Raw genomic sequence first — 25,848 nt, 5'->3', positions numbered from 1 at the left:
TGCGATCCGAGCTTTATCAAGGTAGCTCATATACCTCCTCTCGATTTCCAGCAACTGGCGGATAAAACTCTTGTTGTACTCGGTCATAATGCATGTATTACGAACGGTATCATTCATTGTTGAAGGAAGTTTGGAGTTTATTAGGTTTTAAAGATTTAGGGTTTGGAGTTTATGGTGGAGATAGTGATATAATGGAATGGTTATTGAGATAATGCATGAATTTATACTTAGTAATATGTCGTTTGAGTTATTTTTTAATTTATATGTTTAGGAAGTTGTGCCAAATCTTATAACCCTTCTCCTTCCATATATTATGTCCTTTCATATGCAGGGATTTGGCAGTAATAATGCATATTATTATGCATCGGAAGCATAAAGGGGCAGTAATAATGCATGCATCTAGTAATATATAATTTATTGTTCACATACGTTTGGATTCCTAGCTGCGTACATTGTTTGCGTCGATGCCCTATATATGTTATGTTTTTGGCCAGTTTAAACCATTCCTCTATCTTTTATTATTGATTGCATATGTTAAAAGAAGCTTAGCTCTCAGAAGCCTACTATTGCATTGACATTTGAGAGAGACATTTCTAGTCTGTCTTTGAACATGTCAATTTTAAGCATTTAGGTTATTTCTCTAGTGTATTCGTCTCAGTGTATCTTGTGTTTTCAGCGTTATTGTACTAGACTAGTAACTTAATTGTTCTACCGAGTTGTGCATGTTGCGTATTCCTTCTCTGTTTGGCTAGCACTGCTGCTGCTTTTTTTTTTTTCTTTGGGCTGTTGTTGCCGTGTTGTGGTGTTGTGCAGGAACGACGACCAATCTGTGCAGGCCGTGGCTGGGCAGGGGTTGGTCACGACAAGGTCTTAGCCTCGGTTGGGTTAATTTTTATCCGTGAAATATTTATTTTGTTCGGGTTTAATTAATTTGAATTTCCGTCACACGTTTTATGTACCATAAATTCGTTATTTGTCGTTTATTTATATTTTTCTCATATGAATCAGAAATGTGGAACTTATTATTTATTCATGTCATAATTAAATGAAATGTCTTCATTTAATTAAATGAACTTATTATTTACTCCACATGATTAATTGAATCTAGTCGTATTCTTGTGAGAATGTCATAATGCTCTGCCTTTTTGCTTGACTTTTATTTACGCCCTACTAGTGATGTTCTGTCAAGTGAGTTTTATCTTAGTCTTTCCGCCACTTTCGTGCTGTTCTGGCGACTGGGTTACTCGGTCTCCATTAGTAGTCGAGTCTTGGGTGCGTGCTGTGCTGACGCACGTTGAATCGGGATATACACCTGATGTGACTCTTAATTGCGCACTTTTAGTCCCCTAATTGAACCTATTTTGCATATTATTATAACATTTCATGGCCATTATTGTAACACCCCCATTTATTTAAGAGCCTTTACTAGGCATTCCTAGATAAATGAACGTGTTACCATCTCAGTTACCTGAGGTAGTGAATACAAAGGTAAACGAACCCACAGTACTTTAAATAATTATAATGTTAAAATGGCCTTATTACATAATCCAAAATAAATAATTAAATTAATAAATACAACTGCAGCGGAAAACTGAATAATACGAATAATAAATATTGTATGTTCTTCTAAGGTGATCTAAACAGCTAAGTAAATGCCATATCCTCTCGCCCTTCAACTCCCCTTCTAAGCCTGCTCAATTACCTGAAATCAATCTGCTCCCCAATTATTGGTTCATCACAGGTGTTTAACGAATACACGGTCAACCCAACGGTTGAGTAGGAATATCTAAACAACAAGAACAGTACAACAATAATACAGAATAAATATGTAAATGATCAATCCCGATCACATCTCCAAATCTCCACACATCCTCCATACACAACCCGAGACACCCATATAAATAACCCGAGACACCCTTATCAATAACCCGAGACACCCTTATAAACAATAACAACATAAGTCCCGAGACACCCTTTTATATACCGCCACCCGTGGACCGGTTCTTCATTTTACCCGCCACCCTTGGACCGGGCCTTCAAAGATATCAATACAATATACAATATGGATGGTAATAAATTAACAACACACCATTCAACAGTTAAACATCCAATTCCAACTAACCATTACTTAATAAATCACACCAATGCATATTCGAGTTGAGTAGATAACCTACCTCGGCAAATCCAATAAAGCGATCAATAAAATAATCAGAAATACTCCACTTCAAAACCGTCACCTAAACGAATATTATATTTTAATTATTAATTATTCAATTCATTATATTAATTTAATTAATTGCAATATAATCTAATTAATTAATTTTCCGTGTAACGATTACGTAACCCGGTCTACTAATTTATTGATACGACCAACCCATACATCCCATGGCCCATGTAATCCCGTTTACACGGATGAACACAAACAAACAGCAACCTACGCATACCCAACTCCACGAAACAACACTCCCCTACACCACGTTCAACTCCCTCCTTTAACCACCTATCACGCCACCACTAACCACCGGTCAACACCACCCAAACCTGCCACGCCTAGTCTGTACCACGGCCAACCCCAACAACCCTTAACCACCACCTGAAACCGCCTATACAGGCCCCAAACCCGCGCCCTAAACAGCTCCCGAAAACCCGATACGAAAACAACAAAACCCGACTAAATCACCACCCTACTGCCACCATGACCACCCGTGGCCACCACCGTGGTCTCCCTTGACCCACGGTGGTTCCACCACCTGCTACACCCACGCACGACCCATTAAACGATTCAAAACCCACCTAAACAGCTTAAACCCGCGTGAACCACCACAACCCGACAGCTCACCGCACCAACCACCACCTCAAGCCACCCCGACTCCACCATTAAAACCGCCCCTAGCCGAGCTAACCAGACACCCAAGTCCCGTGTTTATTCGTCCAACCAGTAAGTCACAAAACCCGTCTTAAATCCGCGACAACCATAACATTAGACGCGAAATTCACCTTCCACGGTGGTCGACAACAGCCACGACAGGTCCCACTAGTATCCCGACGGTCAAGGCCAACTAATGAGGGTAACGGCATGGTTCACGGTGGTCTATACAGAGTTTAAACGATAATTTAATTAAATACGACTATATAAATATAAGTTGAGACGGTCTTACCTTGAGACAACAATAATTGGATGAATTCTCTTATTTTTCTCCCTTAGATCTTTCTCTCCCTTGCCTTAGATCAATTATTGTGTTTTTATGTTTTTGTATGCTTATGGGTAGATACAATAGCTTATTTATATAGGTGTGGGAAGGAAAGAGGGAGGAAGTTTCCTTAAAGCAATTACCTTTATTTTTCCTTTTCTTTTTAATTACTCTCATATTAGTATTAGTAATAATATACAATTACAATCCCGACTATATACTCAAGCCCACGACCCACATTTCTTCCTTTTTAATTATTTTATATTTTATTTCCGTCTTACAAACTTATTATCCAATTAATTAAATTATTAAATATCATTTAAAACACATTTTAATATTATTCTACCGTCTAAAATGCGGGGTATTACAGTCTTCCCTCCTTAAAAAGAACTTCGTCCCGAAGTTCACCAAAATACCCAAACAACAGAAATAATATCTCAAATAAATTCCAACTAAATTTCTTATAAATCCTTCACAAGATACTTTTATTATTAAATTTATCCTAAAAAAAATGTTAAAAAAAATACGAGATGTTACATCCTATCCCCCTAAGAAAAAGGGTTACGTCCCCGTAACCAACTAACTCAAACAAAAAGACTAGGGTACTTTTCTCGCATAGCAGCTTCAGCTTCCCATGTAGCTTCTTCCACCTTATGATTAGACCATAAAACCTTCACTAGAGCAGTCTCTCCATTACGAGTCTTTCTCACTTTTCGCTCCAAAATCTCCTTAGGCTCTTCAACATAAGATAACTGCTCATCAATCTCAACATGCTCAAGCTCCAGCACATGAGTAGGATCACTCACATACTTCCTCAATTGTGAAACATGAAAAACATTATGCACTCTATCCAAAGAGGGAGGTAATGCTAAACGGTAAGCTACCTCTCCAACTCTGTCTAAAATCTCATATGGCCCAATATACTTCTGACTCAACTTCCCTTTCCTCCCAAACCTCATCACACCTCTCATAGGAGACACTTTAAGCAACACTTTATCTCCCACAGCAAACTCTATATCACTCCTTTTCAAATCTGCATAGCTCTTCTGTCTATCTTGCGCTGCACGCATCTTTTGACGAATAATGTGCACTTGCTCCACCATTTCCTGTATCATCTCAGGTCCCAACACAACTGCATCTGCCCTGTCATCCCAACACACAGGACTCCTGCACTTCCTGCCATACAATGCCTCAAAAGGTGCCATGCCAATACTAGCATGATAACTGTTATTATACGAAAACTCAATCAAGTCCAATCTCTCCTCCCAAGATCCACCAAACTCCATCACACAAGCTCTCAGCATATCCTCCAAGGTCTGAATAGTCCTCTCGGTCTGACCATCTGTAGCTGGATGAAATGCTGTACTCATCTTCAACTGAGTCCCCATCAAAGATTGCAATTCTTGCCAGAACTTAGATATAAACCTTGAATCACGATCAGAAACAATATCCTTTGGCACACCATGAAGCTTCACCACATTTTTGACATAAGATTTAGCCAACTCAGCTTTACTCCAAGTATCTTTCATAGGAATGAAGTGAGCTGACTTAGTCAATCGATCCACAATCACCCATATCATATTATTCCCTCTTTGAGTCTTAGGCAACCCCACAATGAAATCCATCGAAATACTCTCCCATTTCCACTCGTGCACTTCCAAGGACTGAACTTTACCTTGTGGTCTCTTATGCTCTCCTTCACTCTTTGACAAACCAAACATCTAGCAACGAACTCAAAGAACCTCTTTCTTCATCTTAGGCCACCAAAAAGTCTTCTTCAAATCTTTATATAATTTATCTCCTCCAGGATGAACGAATATGGAGTAGAATGAGCTTGATTAAAATCTTTCTTTTTAATTCTTCATCATCGGGTACACACCATCTCCCATCAAACCTCAAACCACCATCACTACCCATATGAAACCGCTTCTTCCCGCCTTCCACCATGGCCTCACCCACGGCCTCTCTCCACCGTGCCACTCTCGCATCTTCTTCTTGCTTTTTCCTGATCTCTTCATACAACTCTGGCTCAATGGTCAAATCTCCAATTGTATCTCCTTTCCCGATCATAGAAATGCCCATCTTTTCCATTTCCTCACGCAATCTCATCCTAGACATGGCAAAGACACAAAGCATGGACAGACTTCCTACTAAGTGCATCCGCCACCACATTAGCCTTCCCTTCATGATAAATTATCTCCATGTCGTAATCTCCAATTAACTCTATCCATCTCCTCTGTCTCATATTTAGCTCCTTCTGAGTATAAATGTACTTTAAGCTCTTGTGATCAGAAAATACCTTAAAAGTAGCTCCATAAAGATAATGACGCCACAATTTCAAGGCAAAAACCACCGCTCCCAATTCCAAATCATGAGTTGGATAGTTTGCTTCATACTGCTTCAACTGTCTCGAGGCATAGGCTATCACTTTCCCATTCTGCATAAGCACACATCCCAAACCATTCTTCGAAGCATCTGTATAAACTTCAAAATTCTCACTCCCTTCAGGTAAGGCTAAAATAGGTCTTTGTAGTCGCGCTCCTTCGGGGTTAGGAATGCCTTCTCACAACTCTCATCCCACTGAAACTTATTCTCCTTCCTCATCAAGGTAGTCAAAGGCTTAGCTATTTTTGAGAAGTCTTTCACAAACCTCCTATAATAGCCAGCCAACCCCATAAAACTTCGAATATCCCCCACATTCTTCGGTCTCTCCCACTTGAAACCGCCTCAATCTTGCTTGGATCCACCGACACTCCTCCTTTGACACCACATGCCCCAGAAAGGCAACCTTCTCTAACCAGAACTCACACTTGCTCAACTTAGCATAAAGATTATTTTCCCTCAGGGTCTGCAACACAATCCTCAAATGCTTCTCATGCTCTTCTTTATTCTTAGAATACACCAGGATATCATCGATAAAGACAACCACGAACTGATCCAAATAGGGACTAAACACACGGTTCATTAAGTCCATGAAAACTGCCGGTGCATTAGTTAATCCAAATGGCATAACAACAAATTCGTAGTGTCCATACCTTGTCCTAAATGCAGTCTTTGGAATATCTTCGCTCTTAATTCTCAACTGATGGTACCCCGACCTCAAATCAATCTTAGAAAATATTCCAGCCCCACTCAGTTGGTCAAATAAATCATCAATCCGCGGCAAAGGGTAACGATTCTTGATAGTCACATTATTCAGCTCTCTATAGTCAATACACAACCTCATGCTCCCATCTTTCTTCTTGAAAAATAACACAGGTGCTCCCCAGGGTGACACACTTGGCCTCACATAGCCCTTATCCAACAATTCCTCCAACTGCTTTTTAAGCTCCTCCAACTCTTTAGGCCCCATTCTATAAGGTGCTTTTGAAATTGGTCCCGCCCCAGGTTTTAAGTCAATGCCAAAATCAATATCCCTCTGAGGTGGTAACCCTGGAATCTCATCTGGAAACACATCCTGAAAGTCTTGCACAACAGGTATAGATGCCGCCCCAGGCACCTCCTCTCGCGTGTCCCTCACATGACACAAGATCAACTCACCTCTCTTCCTCAAACAAGATTTTAAGGTAACTGTTGAGATAAGTTTTATTTTTGGTTTAACTACAAATCCCTTGTAAGACACTTTTATTCCCTTAGGTCCACTCAAGGTTACTTTCTTTTGGTGACAATCTATAAAGGCTTTATATTTACTCAACCAATCCATCCCTAAAATTACCTCAAAACCACCCAAAGGAAATTCAATCAAACTGGTCAAAAAGATAGCTTCCCCAATTTTAACTGACACATCTCTATACACACGACTACAAGGTATGGAATCCCCTGAAGGTATATCTACTAGGTCTTTTATCTCATCATATTCTTTCAACTTTAAAGTCCTAGCATGCTCACTTGAAATAAAAGAGTGGGTAGCTCCCGAATCAAACAAAACAAAGGTAGGCTCGGAATTAACAAGAAATGTACCCGTGACAACATGAGCATCTTCCTCAGCAGCTTCCTTTCCCATCATAAATAATTTTCCACTGCTCTTAGCTCCACTCTGACTAGCTGATGCTGACCCATTCTCTTTGATTTCCACTGTTCATTACCTTCTGAAAACTATTGCTTTGATTGTTGTTGAAGCGATTTTGATTGGAATAATTGTTGTTGCTCCTCTGATAATTGCCACCACCAGATCTTGGATTATAATTCCCATAATTCTGCATAGGAGTACGATAGCCTCCACTCTGGTTCACATTTACAAAACCCCTTCCTTGACTTCCCACATGAACTCTGCAATCAGCAATCTTATGACCCACTTTCCCACATCTAAAGCAAGTAAGAACACCGCCTCCCGAAGATCCTCCTCTACCGAAGCCCCCACGGTTTCCATTCCCATTCTGCCCATTGTTGGAGAAAAAAGATCGGTATGGATTCACACTTTGTTTCTTATTCCCAGCATTCTCACTTGCAGCCTCAGTCTTTCTCTTCTCACCCTTTTCTTTCTTTTCTTCCTTAAGCATATCTGCAATCCTCTCAGCATGTCCAGCTCTTTGATACACGTCATCCATGTTACTTGGTTGCCCACCAGACCTCTTTTTGATAGTTATGGTCAACCCCTTCTCGAATCTAAGTGCCAACATCTCCTCACTGAAGTTTAAGTCTGCAACATACTCAGATAGCTCCATGAACTTATTGTAGTAGGTCTCCACTGTCATCTCATCTGTCATTTTGAAAGAGTCAAATTCTGCTCTCATTCTCGCTCTTAATGTGCTCGAACGAACACAAAGATTCATAACCTTCTTGAACCCCGACCACCTCACATAATCACTTCCACTATTTGCAGCAGCCTCTCTCACAGCCTCCTTGCTTCTAGTCCACCACATACCAGCTTTCCCTCTTAGATAATAAGCAGCCTGATCCACTTGCATTTCCGCAGGACACTTCAATAGCTCAAAAAGATTATCAAATTCTCTGGTGCAATCTCCCAATAAAGAAGGTGCTCCCAAACCATCATACTTCGTCGGATTGTGCCTCGCAATAGAAGCACTCACTTTAGCTGAATCTTGCACTGACCCCTTGGCTTTCAACGCAGCTGTCAAGGCCTCATTCATAGCAATCAGACGATCAATCTCCTCTTGAGACATAGAAGTGGGTGTAGGTGTAGATGCAGCTTTCTTTGGAGGCATGGTTCTGATGTTAAAGGAAAGAAAATACACACATAAGCTTTTGCTCAGGAATTTAGGCCTAAGGTTCTTTTTTTTTTTTTTTTTTAATTAATTAATACACCTGCAAACAAAACAACATGTGGTTGACTGGACTGGCCTAAAGCCAGCCAACCACGTGACCCACGACCGTCCAAAACCGCCACACCCCTACGGTTGTTAACCGTTCAACTAATCATCACCCACAAAACTTATTGCTTTATCATTAAATTACTACACTAATCATGGCTTAGGGATCACATAACCGCATATCACTAGACATAATATTTCTAATTCACACAACTGTAATACTCCGTATTTATATGTCTTGGGGGTACTCTATCGAGTAGCCCTTACTCTGTCGAGTAAGGGCAAGTTGCGAAGATAAATAGTTTCGACTTTGTTGGGCACTCGATCGAGTAGTTGGGACACTCGATCGAGTAGAAATACTCGATCGAGTACCTTGGGTACTCGATCGAGTGTCCGGTTTATCGGGGGAGTTTTCTCGGGTTTTGTTAATTACGCGATTAAGGTATATAAACATATTCGGCATTGTTCTAAATCACTTTTTACAAAACCTAAAACCTGTTTAAGAGAGAAAGCAACTTGTCTTCTTCCTAATCGCGTTCTTGACAATTCCCGGAGTTCAGACGGTCGGTTTGCATCGTAGTTTGTGTCGTTGGATTCCTTGCGTCGAGGGTAAGCTTTTAATATAATTTATATAATGTTTTGTTAAGATTGGTGAAACCCTAATTTAGGAATTGGGGGTTTTTATGAGTAGTATTTGAATGGTAGCATCTATGTGTTGTATGATAGGAGGAGAATTCGTAGAGGAGCCGTTTTGAGACAGCTGTTTAGATCGTCTGCGTGTTTGCTTTCCAGGTAGGATTTCCTACTCGGTATTAGTCCCATAATGGGATATTGGTGATGTGCTGTAGTTAGCTGTTTGATTGTGATTGTGATTGTGATTGTGATTGTGATTGTGATTGTGATTGTGATTGGTTGTGATGGTTCTCGAGATGCGTTCTCGGCTGAGTGGGGTCACTTGCGGGAGTGATCTCACGCCCTAGTTTCGCCCTTCGTGGAACCCGCCACGAAAGGGGATGTGCACATTAATGATACAGGGTTATCGCTCGTACGATGAGCGGGGCTTAGGTGGAACGGGCAGTGCGGTCCCCCATCGGGCTGGTCCGGTGGACGGTCGGTGTTGAGATGATGATGGGAGTTGGTGTTGTGTGTATGTGTGACCTGTCTGTTTGCCTTATTGTTATCATCTATTTTGATTGTGTGATTAGTACTGACCCCGGTGTTGTTTTGTAAAACCTGCGGTGATCCATTCGGGGATGGTGAGCGAGATATTGAGCAGTATAGAGATGGTAATTGGATAGTCAGGGATGGCCACGACATGACGATAGAGTCTTCCTTAGTTTAGTCTTTATTTACATTTCATTTGAGAGCAGTTAGTTGGAATAATGTATTGTACTTTCAGTTGGTTTGAGGATTGTAACTTTTCATTAAAGCACTTATAATAAATGTTGTTTCTATTTTGTCTATTTGATTATCATGCCTCGGGCAACCGAGATGGTGATGTCTCCATACCTGAGTGGTCCTGGTAAGGCACTTGGAGTATGGGGTGTTACAAATGGTATCGGAGCGACGATCCCAAAACCGTAACCAATGAACTTAATGAACATAGGGAGTCAATTAAAATGAACCCGGGGTAAAAGTTGTAGGAGCTAGTGCAAAGGCTTGGGAGACGTCCTAAAGTCGCAAGGGGTCGCCCTACAACTTTGAACCGGTCACATGGGAAAGTGTTTGTCGAGTCGTATGTGTGTTTGGTTAACTGGTCTATGAATGTGATGGAATGTGTTAATTGTTGGATGTTGAAGTAGAAAGTTGAGCATGTGAAAGAAAATGGTGATATGAGGAAACTTGTTGATGAGATATATAGAACTGTGGTTGGAATGAGAAACATGATGGATGATTCATAATGTGACATAATAATAACATGCGAATAGAAATGTTGTGTTGTATACGTATATTTTGTCTGCATAGAGTTGTATGATAAGTTTATGTACTTGTCCACGATTGTTCATGGGTATATGTTGTAAGAAGTGTGTAGCTGTAATTGATGAATTAGTTGGAAGAGATTAAGTAAGTAATTGCATAAGAATATGAAATTCATGGGTGGAGCATGTTTATGTGGGTAAATCGTGATTGACAAGTTAAATAACCTATGTGCATGATGAATGTTGTTGCTTGATTTTTGAAAATAGTAACGTATGATTACGAATACTGGTTTTATGAGTTTTGGACTGGTTTTGTTTGCTTGGTTGTTGTTTAAGTCGTTTGGGAAGTAAAAATCAATAGTTGTGTTTTTCGTTTATAAAGAGGTTGTCTTTAAACTGTTATAACTTGAGATGCATAAATGATTTTGATATGATTCCAATTGGAGATGATAGCTTGTCCTTTTACGATTCTAACGATAGGTCACACGCCCAAATTGACCAAGTAATGAGTGAGTTATGACTGTTTTACTGAAACTGGACAGTCTTGAGAATTTGGGGTACTCGATCGAGTATCCTTGGTACTCGATCGAGTAAGGGGCACTCGATCGAGTACCTCGATTACTCGATCGAGTAGCCCTGGTGATTTGTTTTACGTGCTTCTGATCTTGACCTACTCGATCGAGTAAGTCCCTTACTCGATCGAGTGGCCTGTACTCGATCTAGTGACCCCTATTTTGGGTCATATGCTTATCTTTTGAATTCGTTGCATATTTTGTTTAATTCAAAGTTGTTATATTGCTTCTTTATGCATTGTTTTACATGTATGTTGGTCTTGATACGTAAGTTACCCAATCTTATGTTGAAGTGAGTGGCCTTTGTGGTGAGTAGGAATTTGGTGGGAGGACATGGGTTATATGTGTTGTGATAGATAGTGGAAAAAGAAAAGGAAGATTGTTATGGCTTAATTGAGACATAGAGCATGTTTTCTGAGATGAAATGAGATGAGTGATATGGTTGTGTGTTGAGTAACGTAAAAGTAAGTGAATGGGGGTAGGGGGAGATGTGAGTTTATGGAACATGAGAATGAAAAGATTGAAAGAAAGGATGTGGATAGTAACAATCTGAGACGTATAACGAATTATGGAGGGAGATGGTTAGGAATAGTGTTGAGTAGGAATATATGTAATGAAAGGTCATTTTAGAGGAATTGAGAAGAGTGGTATATAGTGAACTTAAAGGAGACATGTCGCGAGGTGGATTTGCAGATAGTGACTGAGTTTGGGAATTTGTGTTATCGAGAGACGAAACTAATGTGTGATTTCATTGGACGATTAACGATATAAAAAGAATTTTGATTTCTAGAGATGTAAAAAGGGAGATGTAATTGTTTGAACATTAAACGTTGATTTTTATGGACAAATTAGTGACAAGTGTGAGTGAGTGGAGTGATGAGAAAGGATCCAAGGTAAGAAAGAATGAGATGATATAGACATGAAATAGTGAGATTTGAGTTTTGGGGCGATGAGAAGGTAATTGGAGCACTAAAGGGGTTAGGTAGAAGTAATAGGAGTTGGGATATTAAATGGAATTGTTGAGTATGAAGAGAAAAGAAGGATAAAAGTAAGTTGAGAAAAATATTCACCGGAGTTATGTGATATAAAAGTAAGGAATCATCGGGATATATGATACTATAAAGAATAAGTAAGTTAACAATTGTACGAAATTTCAGACAACGTGATTAATCATGAGTTTCGAGGAATTAAGGGAGTAAGAAGTTGGTGGAGAATTTGCACGATAATCGATAATTGGTGGAGAGTTAGATGAAAATACGAGTAAGATAGTATTGGGAATGATGTTGATGTAATTTTGATTGGTGAATTTGAGGATAGCTATTGGAATGTTAACCAAAGATAGGAAAGAAATCGTGATATTTAGAGATGAGTGAAAGAGGTTTGATGTCCGAATGTGGTGGTGTTATGGTTTGTGACTAATGGTTAAGAGTGATGGTATATTAGAAAGGTAGCAATTCAAAAGAGGTTGATTTGGTAGGGACCCGATTGTTGTGTATAATTGTGAGAGGGTATAAGATGTGGTTAGATGAGGCGGATGCTAATAGTTGAATAGTAATAGTATGGTTATACTTGGCAGGAAGTGATGGTTGTGCGAATGGGGGAATATGTTATGAGTGGCGTATGAGTTAAGCTCGGGCGATAGGTAACCTTTGTTGAGTGGTAACTTACGTGATCGGGATTGACTGGTTGGATGTGATTATGGGTCTATGTCATATATATAAATGTTTGTGTGAGGTTGTGACCTCACAAGAAATGGTATGGTGTGATAATTATAAGTTGTTATCTGAATTTTTTGTAATACATGTTGGATACGAGAACGTTGGAATGATATCCAAAAAGGTAATAATTTGACTGATTTGGCATGACTAGTTATGATTGTCTGTATTCATGATACATGTCAATATGTGATATGGTAAGGGGATGATATTCACGAGGTTAGTATCTGTTTAATTCATAAAATATGTTGTGCTATGATTTAGTAAAGTGGATTTGAGTAAGTTTTTCTTGACCGAAAAGTTATCCCGAGTCGGTGTTTATGGGAGTTGTATGCAGTTGTGATGTCTATCGATGTGGTTGTGGTGCCTCGGGTGGTGATCCGGACACGATATTTAGTGTTGTGATGCGGGTATTTTCGCACTACGGTGTGGCTGTTGGTGGCGGTGTTGTGATGCCGTCACCGGTTGTGGTGGATTAGGCGGGATGATTATGATTCGAGTTTCGAAAGTACATACCATTATACATAGTTTGTTGCTCTGTTTGATGTTGCTCCTGCGAGTTTCAGTTTCTGCATGTAGACAGTTGTCTTGCTTATTGATGTTCTCTTTACCAGGTTAAGTTAAGAATGAGGTAGAGTATGATAGGAAATAGAGTTGAATATGTTTTCGTTGTTGTCATGGTATAGTGATGTTCTATTGATGGGATACGGTTGTGAGAGGTCGTTACAATAATTATGATCTTGTTCTAGTTAAGGTTTCGAGAGACATGGTAATGGCAAGTGAGTCGTAGAACATGTGTGGTAATGACCCGAAAGATGCAGGTGGTTCATAATCTTTTGTTGAGACAGTGAGTGTAGGGTATTGGGAATTAGTGTCATGTTAAGTTGTGTATGAGTTTTGCGGTAATGGAAGAAAGAACTTGATAATCTAGTGTGCGTGTACATAACGAGTGTGGATCGTGAGTTATGCTTCCGGAGATAAGTGCCTTATATAGAGAGGTATGTCATGTTGCGAAAATGTGGAAGAGTGGAAGTTTTGGGTTAAGCTAAAGATTTTGAGGTATAAGTTAGGTGGTTTGATGAGTGAATTAAAGTATGAGAATTGTTTAAGTAAGAGAGCCTTAGATATATGCATGGTGAGTGTTTGGTTTATAGACGGTTATCTTTGACATGTGGTGGTAAAGAGGGTAATGAGATGTATCTAGGAGTTGGTATTAGTGAGTTACGAGGACGTAACATTTATCTTAAGAGGAGTAGGATGCGATAAAAGAGATTTTGATGGTAGTTCATATGGTAGTATAATTGGAAGTAGAGTGTTGGTGTAGCATAAGATATGGATTTGTATATGTTGTGGTTGATGGTGTTAAAAGGTCATGGACGTGCTGATAGTAGTTCGATGGTTAGGAATGTGAGAATATTTGGATAGTGTTGACAGTTGAATGATGATGGTTGTGGGTTCGATAGTCTTGACAGTTGGATGAGGATGTTTATGAGTGTGAGTAAACTTCGAGGACGAAGTTCCTTTTAAGGATGGTAGAATGTAACATCCCGTTTGATGTCTATGAGTGTCTTGATTTTGGATTTGATAGTGGATGATATTATGGAGCTAGCAGCGTTAGAGGATGGTAGTTGGTTATGTATGGAGTTGGTGTCGTGAGAGATATATATATGTGGAGTTGATACGATATCGTGAGCCATGTTGTGGAGGTAGGAATAGTTAGTGGAGTTGGTGTTACGAGTTCATGTTTGGGTTGGAGTTTTGTTTCGAGTTCTTAGTTACGTTGTTGTGTCTTGATCGAGTTAGCATGTTTGTTTTTATGTATGGGTTGAACTTCGGGGACGAAGTTCTTTTTAAGGAAGGAAGACTGTAATACTCCGTATTTATATGTCTTGGGGGTACTCTATCGAGTAGCCCTTACTCTGTCGAGTAAGGGCAAGTTGCGAAGATAAATAGTTTCTGACCTGTTGGGCACTCGATCGAGTAGCTGGGACACTCGATCGAGTAGGGGGGTACTCGATCGAGTACCTTGGGTACTCGATCGAGTGTCCGGTTTATCGGGGGAGTTTTCTCGGGTTTTGTTAATTACGCGATTAAGGTATATAAACATATTCGGCATTGTTCTAAATCACTTTTTACAAAACCTAAAACCTGTTTAAGAGAGAAAGCAACTTGTCTTCTTCCTAATCGCGTTCTTGACAATTCCCGGAGTTCAGACGGTCGGTTTGCATCGTAGTTTGTGTCGTTGGATTCCTTGCGTCGAGGGTAAGCTTTTAATATAATTTATATAATGTTTTGTTAAGATTGGTGAAACCCTAATTTAGGAATTGGGGGTTTTTATGAGTAGTATTTGAATGGTAGCATCTATGTGTTGTATGATAGGAGGAGAATTCGTAGAGGAGCCGTTTTGAGACAGCTGTTTAGATCGTCTGCGTGTTTGCTTTCCAGGTAGGATTTCCTACTCGGTATTAGTCCCATAATGGGATATTGGTGATGTGCTGTAGTTAGCTGTTTGATTGTGATTGTGATTGTGATTGTGATTGTGATTGTGATTGTGATTGGTTGTGATGGTTCTCGAGATGCGTTCTCGGCTGAGTGGGGTCACTTGCGGGAGTGATCTCACGCCCTAGTTTCGCCCTTCGTGGAACCCGCCACGAAAGGGGATGTGCACATTAATGATACAGGGTTATCGCTCGTGCGATGAGCGGGGCTTAGGTGGGAACGGGCTGCGGTCCCCCATTTGTGGGCTGGTCCAAAGTGGACGGTCGGTGTTGAGATGATGATGGGAGTTGGTGTTGTGTGTATGTGTGACGATTCAAATTTGTCTGTTTGCCTTATTGTTATTATCTATTTTGATTGTGTGATTAATCTTGACCCCGTGTTGTTTTGTAAAACCTGCGGTGATCCATTCGGGGATGGTGAGCGGATATTGAGCGGTATAGAGATGGTACTGGATAGCTGGGGATGGCCACGACATGACGATAGAGTCTTCCGCTGTAGTTTAGTCTTTATTTACATTTCATTTGAGAGCAGTTAGTTGGAATAATGTATTGTACTTTCAGTTGGTTTGAGGATTGTAACTTTTCATTAAAGCACTTATAATAAATGTTGTTTCTATTTTGTCTATTTGATTATCATGCCTCGGGCAACCGAGATGGTGATGTCTCCATACCTGAGTGGTCCTGGTAAGGCACTTGGAGTATGGGGGTGTTACAACAACATCCATTCATGTAGATTAATAATTAATAATTCACACTACTAATTCAAATCAATTTATATAATTTCAACCAAATAATTCAATTCACTATTTGATGCATATTATCACCCAAATTTCAACACAAATCCCAATAGTTTCTCCAATTCTCACGGCCCTAGGCCAAAATGCTATCATATATTACTTACCTCGATCCGCGTCCTGCAACAAGGTTAGAAATTTCTATCTTAAGACAGATAATTGACCCTTAAGACAGAAGATATTCTCTATTTACCCCACTCGTTCAATTCTCTCAAAGGTGTACGGTTCAAAACTGAAAGGGCCAGAAGTTTGGTGTGAGGGGGCCCCTAACTCATCCCAAGCCTTAAGGGGCTCCTAACAGTTTCTACCCTGTTTCATTTTATTAGACTCATCCTAAATTCATTGGGTTCATTTGTTTTAGGCCTGAGGAACGCACGCTCTGATACCACTTTGTAACACCCCCATTTATTTAAGAGCCTTTACTAGGCATTCCTAGATAAATGAACGTGTTACCATCTCAGTTACCTGAGGTAGTGAATACAAAGGTAAACGAACCCACAGTACTTTAAATAATTATAATGTTAAAATGGCCTTATTACATAATCCAAAATAAATAATTAAATTAATAAATACAACTGCAGCGGAAAACTGAATAATACGAATAATAAATATTGTATGTTCTTCTAAGGTGATCTAAACAGCTAAGTAAATGCCATATCCTCTCGCCCTTCAACTCCCCTTCTAAGCCTGCTCAATTACCTGAAATCAATCTGCTCCCCAATTATTGGTTCATCACAGGTGTTTAACGAATACACGGTCAACCCAACGGTTGAGTAGGAATATCTAAACAACAAGAACAGTACAACAATAATACAGAATAAATATGTAAATGATCAATCCCGATCACATCTCCAAATCTCCACACATCCTCCATACACAACCCGAGACACCCATATAAATAACCCGAGACACCCTTATCAATAACCCGAGACACCCTTATAAACAATAACAACATAAGTCCCGAGACACCCTTTTATATACCGCCACCCGTGGACCGGTTCTTCATTTTACCCGCCACCCTTGGACCGGGCCTTCAAAGATATCAATACAATATACAATATGGATGGTAATAAATTAACAACACACCATTCAACAGTTAAACATCCAATTCCAACTAACCATTACTTAATAAATCACACCAATGCATATTCGAGTTGAGTAGATAACCTACCTCAGCGGCAAATCCAATAAAGCGATCAATAAAATAATCAAAAATACTCCACTTCAAAACCGTCACCTAAACGAATATTATATTTTAATTATTAATTATTCAATTCATTATATTAATTTAATTAATTGCAATATAATCTAATTAATTAATTTTCCGTGTAACGATTACGTAACCCGGTCTACTAATTTATTGATACGACCAACCCATACATCCCATGGCCCATGTAATCCCGTTTACACGGATGAACACAAACAAACAGCAACCTACGCATACCCAACTCCACGAAACAACACTCCCCTACACCACATTCAACTCCCTCCTTTAACCACCTATCACGCCACCACTAACCACCGGTCAACACCACCCAAACCCGCCACGCCTAGTCCGTACCACGGCCAACCCCAACAACCCTTAACCACCACCAAAACCGCCTATACAGCCCCAAACCCGCGCCCTAAACAGCTCCCGAAAACCCGATACGAAAACAACAAAACCCGACTAAATCACCACCCTACTGCCACCATGACCACCCGTGGCCACCACCGTGGTCTCCCTTGACCCACGGTGGTTCCACCACCTGCTACACCCACGCACGACCCATTAAACGATTCAAAACCCACCTAAACAAAGCTTAAACCCACGTGAACCACCACAACCCGACACCACCGCACCAACCACCACCTCAAGCCACCCCGACTCCACCATTAAAACCGCCCCTAGCCGAGCTAACCAGACACCCAAGTCCCGTGTTTATTCGTCCAACCAATAAGTCACAAAACCCGTCTTAAATCCGCGACAACCATAACATTAGACGCGAAATTCACCTTCCACGGTGGTCGACAACAGCCACGACAGGTCCCACTAGTATCCCGACGGTCAAGGCCAACTAATGAGGGTAACGGCATGGTTCACGGTGGTCTATACAGAGTTTAAACGATAATTTAATTAAATACGACTATATAAATATAAGTTGAGACGGTCTTACCTTGAGACAACAATAATTGGATGAATTCTCTTATTTTTCTCCCTTAGATCTTTCTCTCCCTTGCCTTAGATCAATTATTGTGTTTTTATGTTTTTGTATGCTTATGGGTAGATACAATAGCTTATTTATATAGGTGTGGGAAGGAAAGAGGGAGGAAGTTTCCTTAAAGCAATTACCTTTATTTTTCCTTTTCTTTTTAATTACTCTCATATTAGTATTAGTAATAATATACAATTACAATCCCGACTATATACTCAAGCCCACGACCCACATTTCTTCCTTTTTAATTATTTTATATTTTATTTCCGTCTTACAAACTTATTATCCAATTAATTAAATTATTAAATATCATTTAAAACACATTTTAATATTATTCTACTGTCTAAAATGCGGGGTATTACAATTATATCCGTCAAATCCTTTCTACTTTGCTTTCCTAGTGCATTTTATATGACATGTAGGACAGATGACAATGAGGCGGAATTCCCGTCTCTCGTGCACATTTGCAATATTGATGACGACCTTAGATGGATTAGTATGAAGTGGAGGCAAGAACTACGACTGACAAACCAAGAATAAGTAGTAAGCAAAGATTAAAAGGACGTGAAGCAAAAGGGTCACACTTTGTAAAAATCCAAGGGTCTTAGGCACAAGACGAGAGGATCCTCTCCTCATGATCCGAGCGTCCCACATAGAAGACGAGCTTCTTATCTCTTCATGATCGGAGCATCTCTTCTCTTGCTCCGAGCGGATCGTGGGAGCACTAGCGGCGTGATATGCTCATCTCCTCGCAAGACTTGCATTTCCCCACTTTAAAACTTAGCATTGTTATTTACTAATCTATCCTTACTCAACCTAATGTTGTGCCACTATATATACCCAATTTGTAATAATCAAGAGAGATTATTCTTAGATTAGATCAAGTTTCCTTAGATTAAATCAATCTCTCTTAAATTAGATTAGGATTAGATTAGAATAGAGTAATCTCAATCATTCCACATTAATCTTTCCTCAATCATTGTTCAAATTTATTGTTATTGGGTAATTGAAGACTATTGGGTTATTATTGGAGAATTGATAACTCTTTATCAATCAATCAAGTTTTATTCTATTATTCTTTGCTTTATTATTTTGATCATCTTAACTTTGGTATAATCTCTTTACTCTTTCCTCTTTATTGTTTATTTCCTCATTCTTTTATCATGTTTATACATGTTGTGATAATTGACACCATTAATGACATGTTCCCCATGATAATGAGTGAGTAGTTACATAGCTAGGATTAATGGATAATTAGGGGAAACAAACATGTGAAATAATTCATGCTTAATCTAATATGTCTTCATTAATTAAATTCCTTGCTTGTTACGATTTCAACTTATGCACATTTATGTTTGATGAAATGGGAGCCTATGAATCCTTGCATTTTCTACCCATCACCTATCTTTTCAATGATACTTTTAAGCTTATAGACCAACTCGAGTCTCATTGGACCATGCATATAGTTGAATAAGAAGGACTAAGTCGACTTGTAGGTGTTGTACAATCAAATCGATTCGGCACCGGGACCCAAACCTTCTAAAGGATTGTAAGCTTATACACCAACTCCATCCCATCGCAACAATAAGTGGTTGCATATAATTGAGAACATGTTTGTTTGATCAACGCCCATGAATCCCCTATGAACCCATGATATCCTCGCATCTTTTAGTCATTTGTTTACATCCTTCCTTTTATTGCTTGTTTTGGGGGAAATAATCTGTATACTTCCCTTAAAATGAAGGATTATAACGAATTTAATGATGACGATCACTAGTCATAAATTAAAATACATAAACAAAAGTGAAGGATTCAGAATTAACCTTCGGTCCTAGCAAATACGGCCTAAGAACAATATCAAAATAGATATTCTCCTATCAGTTGCACCCAAGATGCTCCGAGAAATGCCCTCTATTTTGCTAGAATCGATGCAAAAATTAAAATAATTTTTAGGTTTTCTTTTTGTGTTTTTTAGATGAGAGAGGAGGCAAAAATGAAAAATGAATTAGGTCAGAAAATCCTCTCCCTCACTCACCTATAAACCGTGTATAGGAATGAATTAGGGTAGGCTTTTCTTTTCTATTTGTCTCGGCCCATAACCGAAATAAGGATTATTCTTTCCTTATTTTTGGTTATTCCAAAAATGTATAAAATGTGTTAAATTGTCATCTAGTGAGGATCGAACCCATGACCTCTTGGTTTGTATACCCTCACTATTACCACTATGACACATTCAACTTGTTGATATTAAATATAACCGATTACATTTAATTACGAATTAACTTTTAATAACCGATTACATTTAATTACGAATTAACAGATTAATTCGTCCAAGCTAACATTACATACATTTAATTAAATATAACTTATTATATTTAATTTACGAATTCACAGTTAATTCGTCTCAACTAATATTATTTAATCTTCATTAAATAATTGTCTCATCAACACATTGACTATCTGTTTAGTCATATTAGGCATCAATGTGATTATATTTCTATAACCACATTTCTCAAACACATCCTATAGGTGTTACCTTTAGGGACCAGTTGATCACCGCCATCTGTATGATAATAACGTCAAACTTTCTAGCAAGCCAACCGTTATTAGGTAAACGTTAATCAACTGATTAAATATATGAAGTATACCCTTGTGAACCTGTAAGAGATTTACAAATGTTATCACACTAATTTGTGGAGGACACAAGCTCCAACAAACTCCCACTTGTCCTCACTAGTGTATGTGCGATAACCGATTCTCATATCCTAAAATTTCTCCCACTCAATGTAAAACAATTTGCAAATCCGTATTCACAAAGGTCGTATTTTACAAGCGATCATTATCAAGAGTGTTTTCCCGACTAGAGTGTAAATTAACTGATAAACGAATCAACATTCGAGAATGGCCATGCATTTCAGTTACAACTCCTCGAATGGCCCTGAGAAATAACTATACCTGATAAGGGTTGGATATTTTCCTCAACTCGAATCCTGCAGATGTAAGCACAGTATGAAATGACCCAGAAAAAGTCTACTTAGCCTCCGATTCACGGCATCCGTGAGAAAGAAACCAAAGTCACCCAAAAACTGCCTTAATCTCAAGAGACAGTCGATAGTCAAAAGAATCGACTCTAGGAACACAATGGATGTCCTATCCACGACTAGGCACCGAATGTTTTTAAACAGTTAGGACTCCATTACGTTGTCACAAAAAGTTGTCCTACGAGGTATCGTTATAATCTCGCATCTGTGATCGATCAGTCAACCTTTTGACTTATGGCTCGTTGAACCCACCATCAATCGACTGCACAATATAATAGCCGGAGTTATCGGCTCACATTGGCGATTACGGACCCAAACAAATATAATGTAATTCAGTTCACTTTGTGGCGTTCAATGTTGTCAGTACAATCCACATGAAAAACAAAATATTATAAAAACGATGAAGTTATAAATAGTTTATGAAAAAGATAACGTATCGAATTCATAATCAACTACTATAACTCAGGTACACGTTTAATTCTCATGGAAATAACGTGCCCTCCATGCTTATCATATTTCAATGGCTCAGTAGTAGAATCTGCTACAACTTCCTGTTTGGAACTATTCCAGTGACCAAAGACACCATTAAGAGTAAGAACGAATCTAGACCGAGATTTCTAATCATCTCGATCCGTTTGGAAGCTAGCATCTGCGTAACAGATTGCGCATAGCTTAGTATCTCCTCCATAAGTCAATACCCTATCCTTAGTCCTCCGTAGGTACTTGAGGATATTTTTAACAGCTATCCAATGTGTTTCACCTGGATTCTTTTGGTACCGACTCGTCATACTCAATGCATATCACACGTCTGGACGTGTGCATATCATGACATACATGATTAATCCTATTGCAGATGCATAAGGAACACGACTCATGCGCTCAATCCCTTCAGGCGTCGTGGATGATTGAGACTTGCTCAACTGCATCTCAGACGTCATTGGAAGGTTCCCCTTCTTGGAGTAGGTCATGCTGAACCTCTCAAGAATCTTATCCAAATAAGACTTCTGACTAAGTGATAACGTCCGTCGTGATCTATCTCGGTAGATACGGATTCCCAAAATGCGTTGTGCCTCACCCAGATCTTTCATCTGGAAATGGTTCTTCAACCATTCTTTAACCGAAGATAGGAGAGGAATGTCATTCCCAATCAAGAGTATGTCATCGACATACAATATCAAGAATACAATCTTGCTCCCACTCGACTTGATATATAAGCATGGTTCTTCGACCGATCGAGTGAAACCATACTCTTTTATCACCTGGTCAAAACAATGATTCCAACTCCGAGAAGCTTGCTTAAGTCCATAAATGGAACGCTTAAGCTTGCATACTTTCTTAGGATGTTCAGGATCTATGAAACCTTCGGGTTGCACCATGTACAACTCTTCCTCCAAAAACCGTTTAAGAAGGCGGTTTTTACATCCATTTGCCAAATTTCCTAGTCATGAAAGGCGGAAATCGCTAAGATTGTCCGAATGGAATGTAGCATGACTACAGGTGCAAAAATCTCATCATAATGCAATCCGTGCACTTGAGTGAAACCTTTTGCCACAAGTCGTGCCTTATAGGTATCGGGTTGCGCGTCTACAGAACGCTTTATTTTTTAAAGCCATTTGCACTGTAGAGGTTTTACCTTATTAGGTAAATCAACTAGATCCCATACGTCATTCTCATACATGGAGTCCATCTCGGATTGCATCGCTTCGAGCCATAGCTTTGAGTCGGAACAGGTCACAGCACCTTTATAGGTAACGGGTTCATTACTCTCTAGGATTAAAACGTCATTCTCCTCGACCATACCAATGTATCTGTCCGGAGGATGAGAGACTTTACCCGACCTCCTAGGTTCCTCAGGAATATTAACCGTATCATCAGTTGGAGGAACAACTTCCTCCATCTGTTCCTCGGTCGTTGGTTCTGGAATCTCCGACAGCTCGAAGGTTCTATTACTCGTCTTGTTCTCGAGAAATTATTTCTCTAAGAACGTCGCACTAGCCGCAAAAAAACCTCGATGTTCGGTAGGGGAATAGAAGTAATGACCAAATGTTTCTTTTGGATAACCAATAAAGTATGTTTTGACCGATCGCGGGCCGAGCTTATCCTCGTGTCTCCACTTGACATAAGCCTCGCAGCCCCAAACCCGAATAAAGGACAAGTTAGGGACCGTTCCCTTCCACATTTCATACGGAGTCTTGTCGACAGTTTTAGTCGGACTTCGGTTAAGTAAAAGAGCAGCTGACAAAAGAGCATAACCCCATAATGAATCAGGCACTACCGTGTGACTCATCATGGATCGAACCATATCCAGTAAGGTTCGATTTCTCCGTTCGGACACACCATTTAATTGAGGTGTTCCAGGTGGAGTTAACTGTAGTACGATTCCACAGTCTTTAAGGTTTTGATCAAACTCATTTGAAAGATATTCGCCACCCCGATCTGAACGGAGTGCTTTAACCTTTCTACCCAGTTGGTTCTGAACCCTATTCTGGTATTCCTTGAATTTCTCAAAGGACTCACTTTTATGCTTCATTAAGTAGACATATCCGTATCTACTCAAATCGTCCGTGAAAGTGATAAAATATCTATAGCCATCTCTAGTGGTAATTGACATAGGTCCACAAACATCAGTAAGTATGAGTCATAATAGGTCACTAGCGCGCATTCCAACACCTTTGAAGGAAATTCGAGTCATATTGCCAATGAGACATGATTCACACGTGCCATATGTAGAAAATTCGAATGCGGGAATAGTCCCATTATCGACGAGTTTCTTTACGCGTTTCTCATTTATGTGTCCCATTCGACAATGCCATAGATAGGTTTGATCTTTGTCACCAACCTTTAATTTCTTATTATTCATGTGTAATTCTTCCGTGGTTTGATCTAAGATGTAAATTCCATTCATGGAAACTGCTTTGCCATAAATCATTTCATTGAAAGAGAAAATACAGCTATTATCCTTTATTGAAAATACAAAACCATCTTTAGCAAGTACGGAAACAGAAATAATGTTCTTAGACAAACTGGGTACATAGTAACATTTATTTAAAAATAACTCAAAACCACTAGGGAGTTGGATTACATATGTTCCCTTCGAGACAGCAGCAACTCGTGCTCCATTCCCGACACGCAGGTCCACATCACCTTTTTCGAGAGGTATGATGCTCTTTAGGCCCTGCAAATGATTACACAGATGAGAGCCACAACCAGTATCAAGTACCCAAGTTCCGAAACTTGCATGGTTAATCTCAATCATAAGAATATAAGATGACATACCAATAGGAACGACGCGGCCTGCTTTGATGTCCTCACGGTAGATGGGACAGTTCCTCCTCCAATGTCAAGTCTTGTGATAATGGTGGCACTCTATGTCAACGCCCTTGCTCTTTGCCTTGCCCTGTGAGCCACTAGTCTCACCAGACGCACTTTTACCGTTTCCTGGCTTCTTGAATTTTGGCTTACCTACAGCTAGGTCGCTATGAGCCTTGCCCTTACCTTTACCCTTGTTGCGAATCGTGAGAACATCCTGCTTCATGCTCCCACTCAATTTCATATCCTTCTCGGTCTGTACGAGAAGGGAGTGTAGCTGATGATGACTCTTTTTCAAGTCATTCATGTAGTAGTTCGCCCTGAAAAGGGCAAAACCATCGTGAAGAGAATGAAGCATTCGGTCAATGATAATGCTCTCACTGATTTTACAATTCAGTGCCTCCAGCTTCTCGACATTCTCAATCATGTGAAGAATGTGTGGGCCTACAGACGAAGAAGAGATTCATAGTTGTTTGCCCTTATAAAGACTAATCTCAATTTCCGTTTTAGAGGAAGATCCCATCAACTTTATTTTAATTCATTTTAAGTGAACTAATATCTAGCATGCGAGAATGAATAAACTAAGGTGATGGCTTAAAGACAGTGACATCTGTATGTCCATGAATACTAACATACAACCTATATGAGTCAATTTTCATGCATTTTATTAGTAGGTGGTTTTGTTTTAGGCGGAATATGATGCATAAACTAACATGTGAATGAAAAGCAATAAGAATGAAAAACGTAAAAACAGTAAAATTCCTAGTGTGGCCTATCCTATCAAAATGAACAATAAATACAAGTTTGGAATCCTCCTTGGACCCGAGAAGCTTGTCTTGATGTTCCATCTTGATCCATGTAGCGGGAGTGAGCTCCAATCTCCATCTTTAGTCTTCTTTTGAAAATTACAATAAATAAAATTTACATAATAAACCTATTTATTACATTCTAATTTCAAAACCCAAAAACTAAAGAAAAATAAAGGAGATTCGAGATCTCATAATTACATTAAAAATTATGTTTCCTTCATTATGAAAACATAATTTGACTAAGGCCACACTAAGTATTACAACTGATTGCAAAAATACATAAACTAAATTCATTCAATCGATTCATTCAACAAAAATAAAATATAATGCATAAACTAAAATAAATTAAACATACATGACACAATTCCTTAATTATGTTGATTAATTTATCCAAACCACCTATTTAAATCAAATTAAGTGACAATTCCTCAATTAATCACATTAATTTCAATCTTAATCCATATTAAACTTGTAATATGAATTAAATCCGTCAAAATTTTAAACTGCTTTAAAATAATTCGGTATCTTTTAATTG

At 39.2% G+C, this 25,848-nt stretch overlaps 1 protein-coding gene across 1 annotated transcript; it reads right to left on the bottom strand.

Moving 5' to 3' along the window:
• Positions 1 to 3,775: 3,775 nt before the first annotated feature.
• On the bottom strand, positions 3,776 to 7,194 carry LOC141630090 (uncharacterized). Its single transcript, XM_074442966.1, has 7 exons — positions 7,152 to 7,194; positions 6,094 to 6,635; positions 5,491 to 5,628; positions 5,093 to 5,372; positions 4,617 to 4,713; positions 4,076 to 4,334; positions 3,776 to 4,000 (listed from the first exon to the last, which is right to left on the bottom strand). Exons 1-7 carry the CDS (start codon positions 7,192 to 7,194, stop codon positions 3,776 to 3,778), a joined length of 1,584 nt encoding a protein of 527 aa, XP_074299067.1.
• Positions 7,195 to 25,848: the final 18,654 nt, after the last annotated feature.

This window comes from Silene latifolia, chromosome Y (assembly GCF_048544455.1).
Source record: "Silene latifolia isolate original U9 population chromosome Y, ASM4854445v1, whole genome shotgun sequence".
In the NCBI taxonomy this organism is placed as follows: Eukaryota; Viridiplantae; Streptophyta; class Magnoliopsida; order Caryophyllales; family Caryophyllaceae; genus Silene; species Silene latifolia.
The sequence above is the reverse complement of the archived record's forward strand: the minus strand, read 5'-3'. Positions and strand labels throughout refer to the sequence as shown.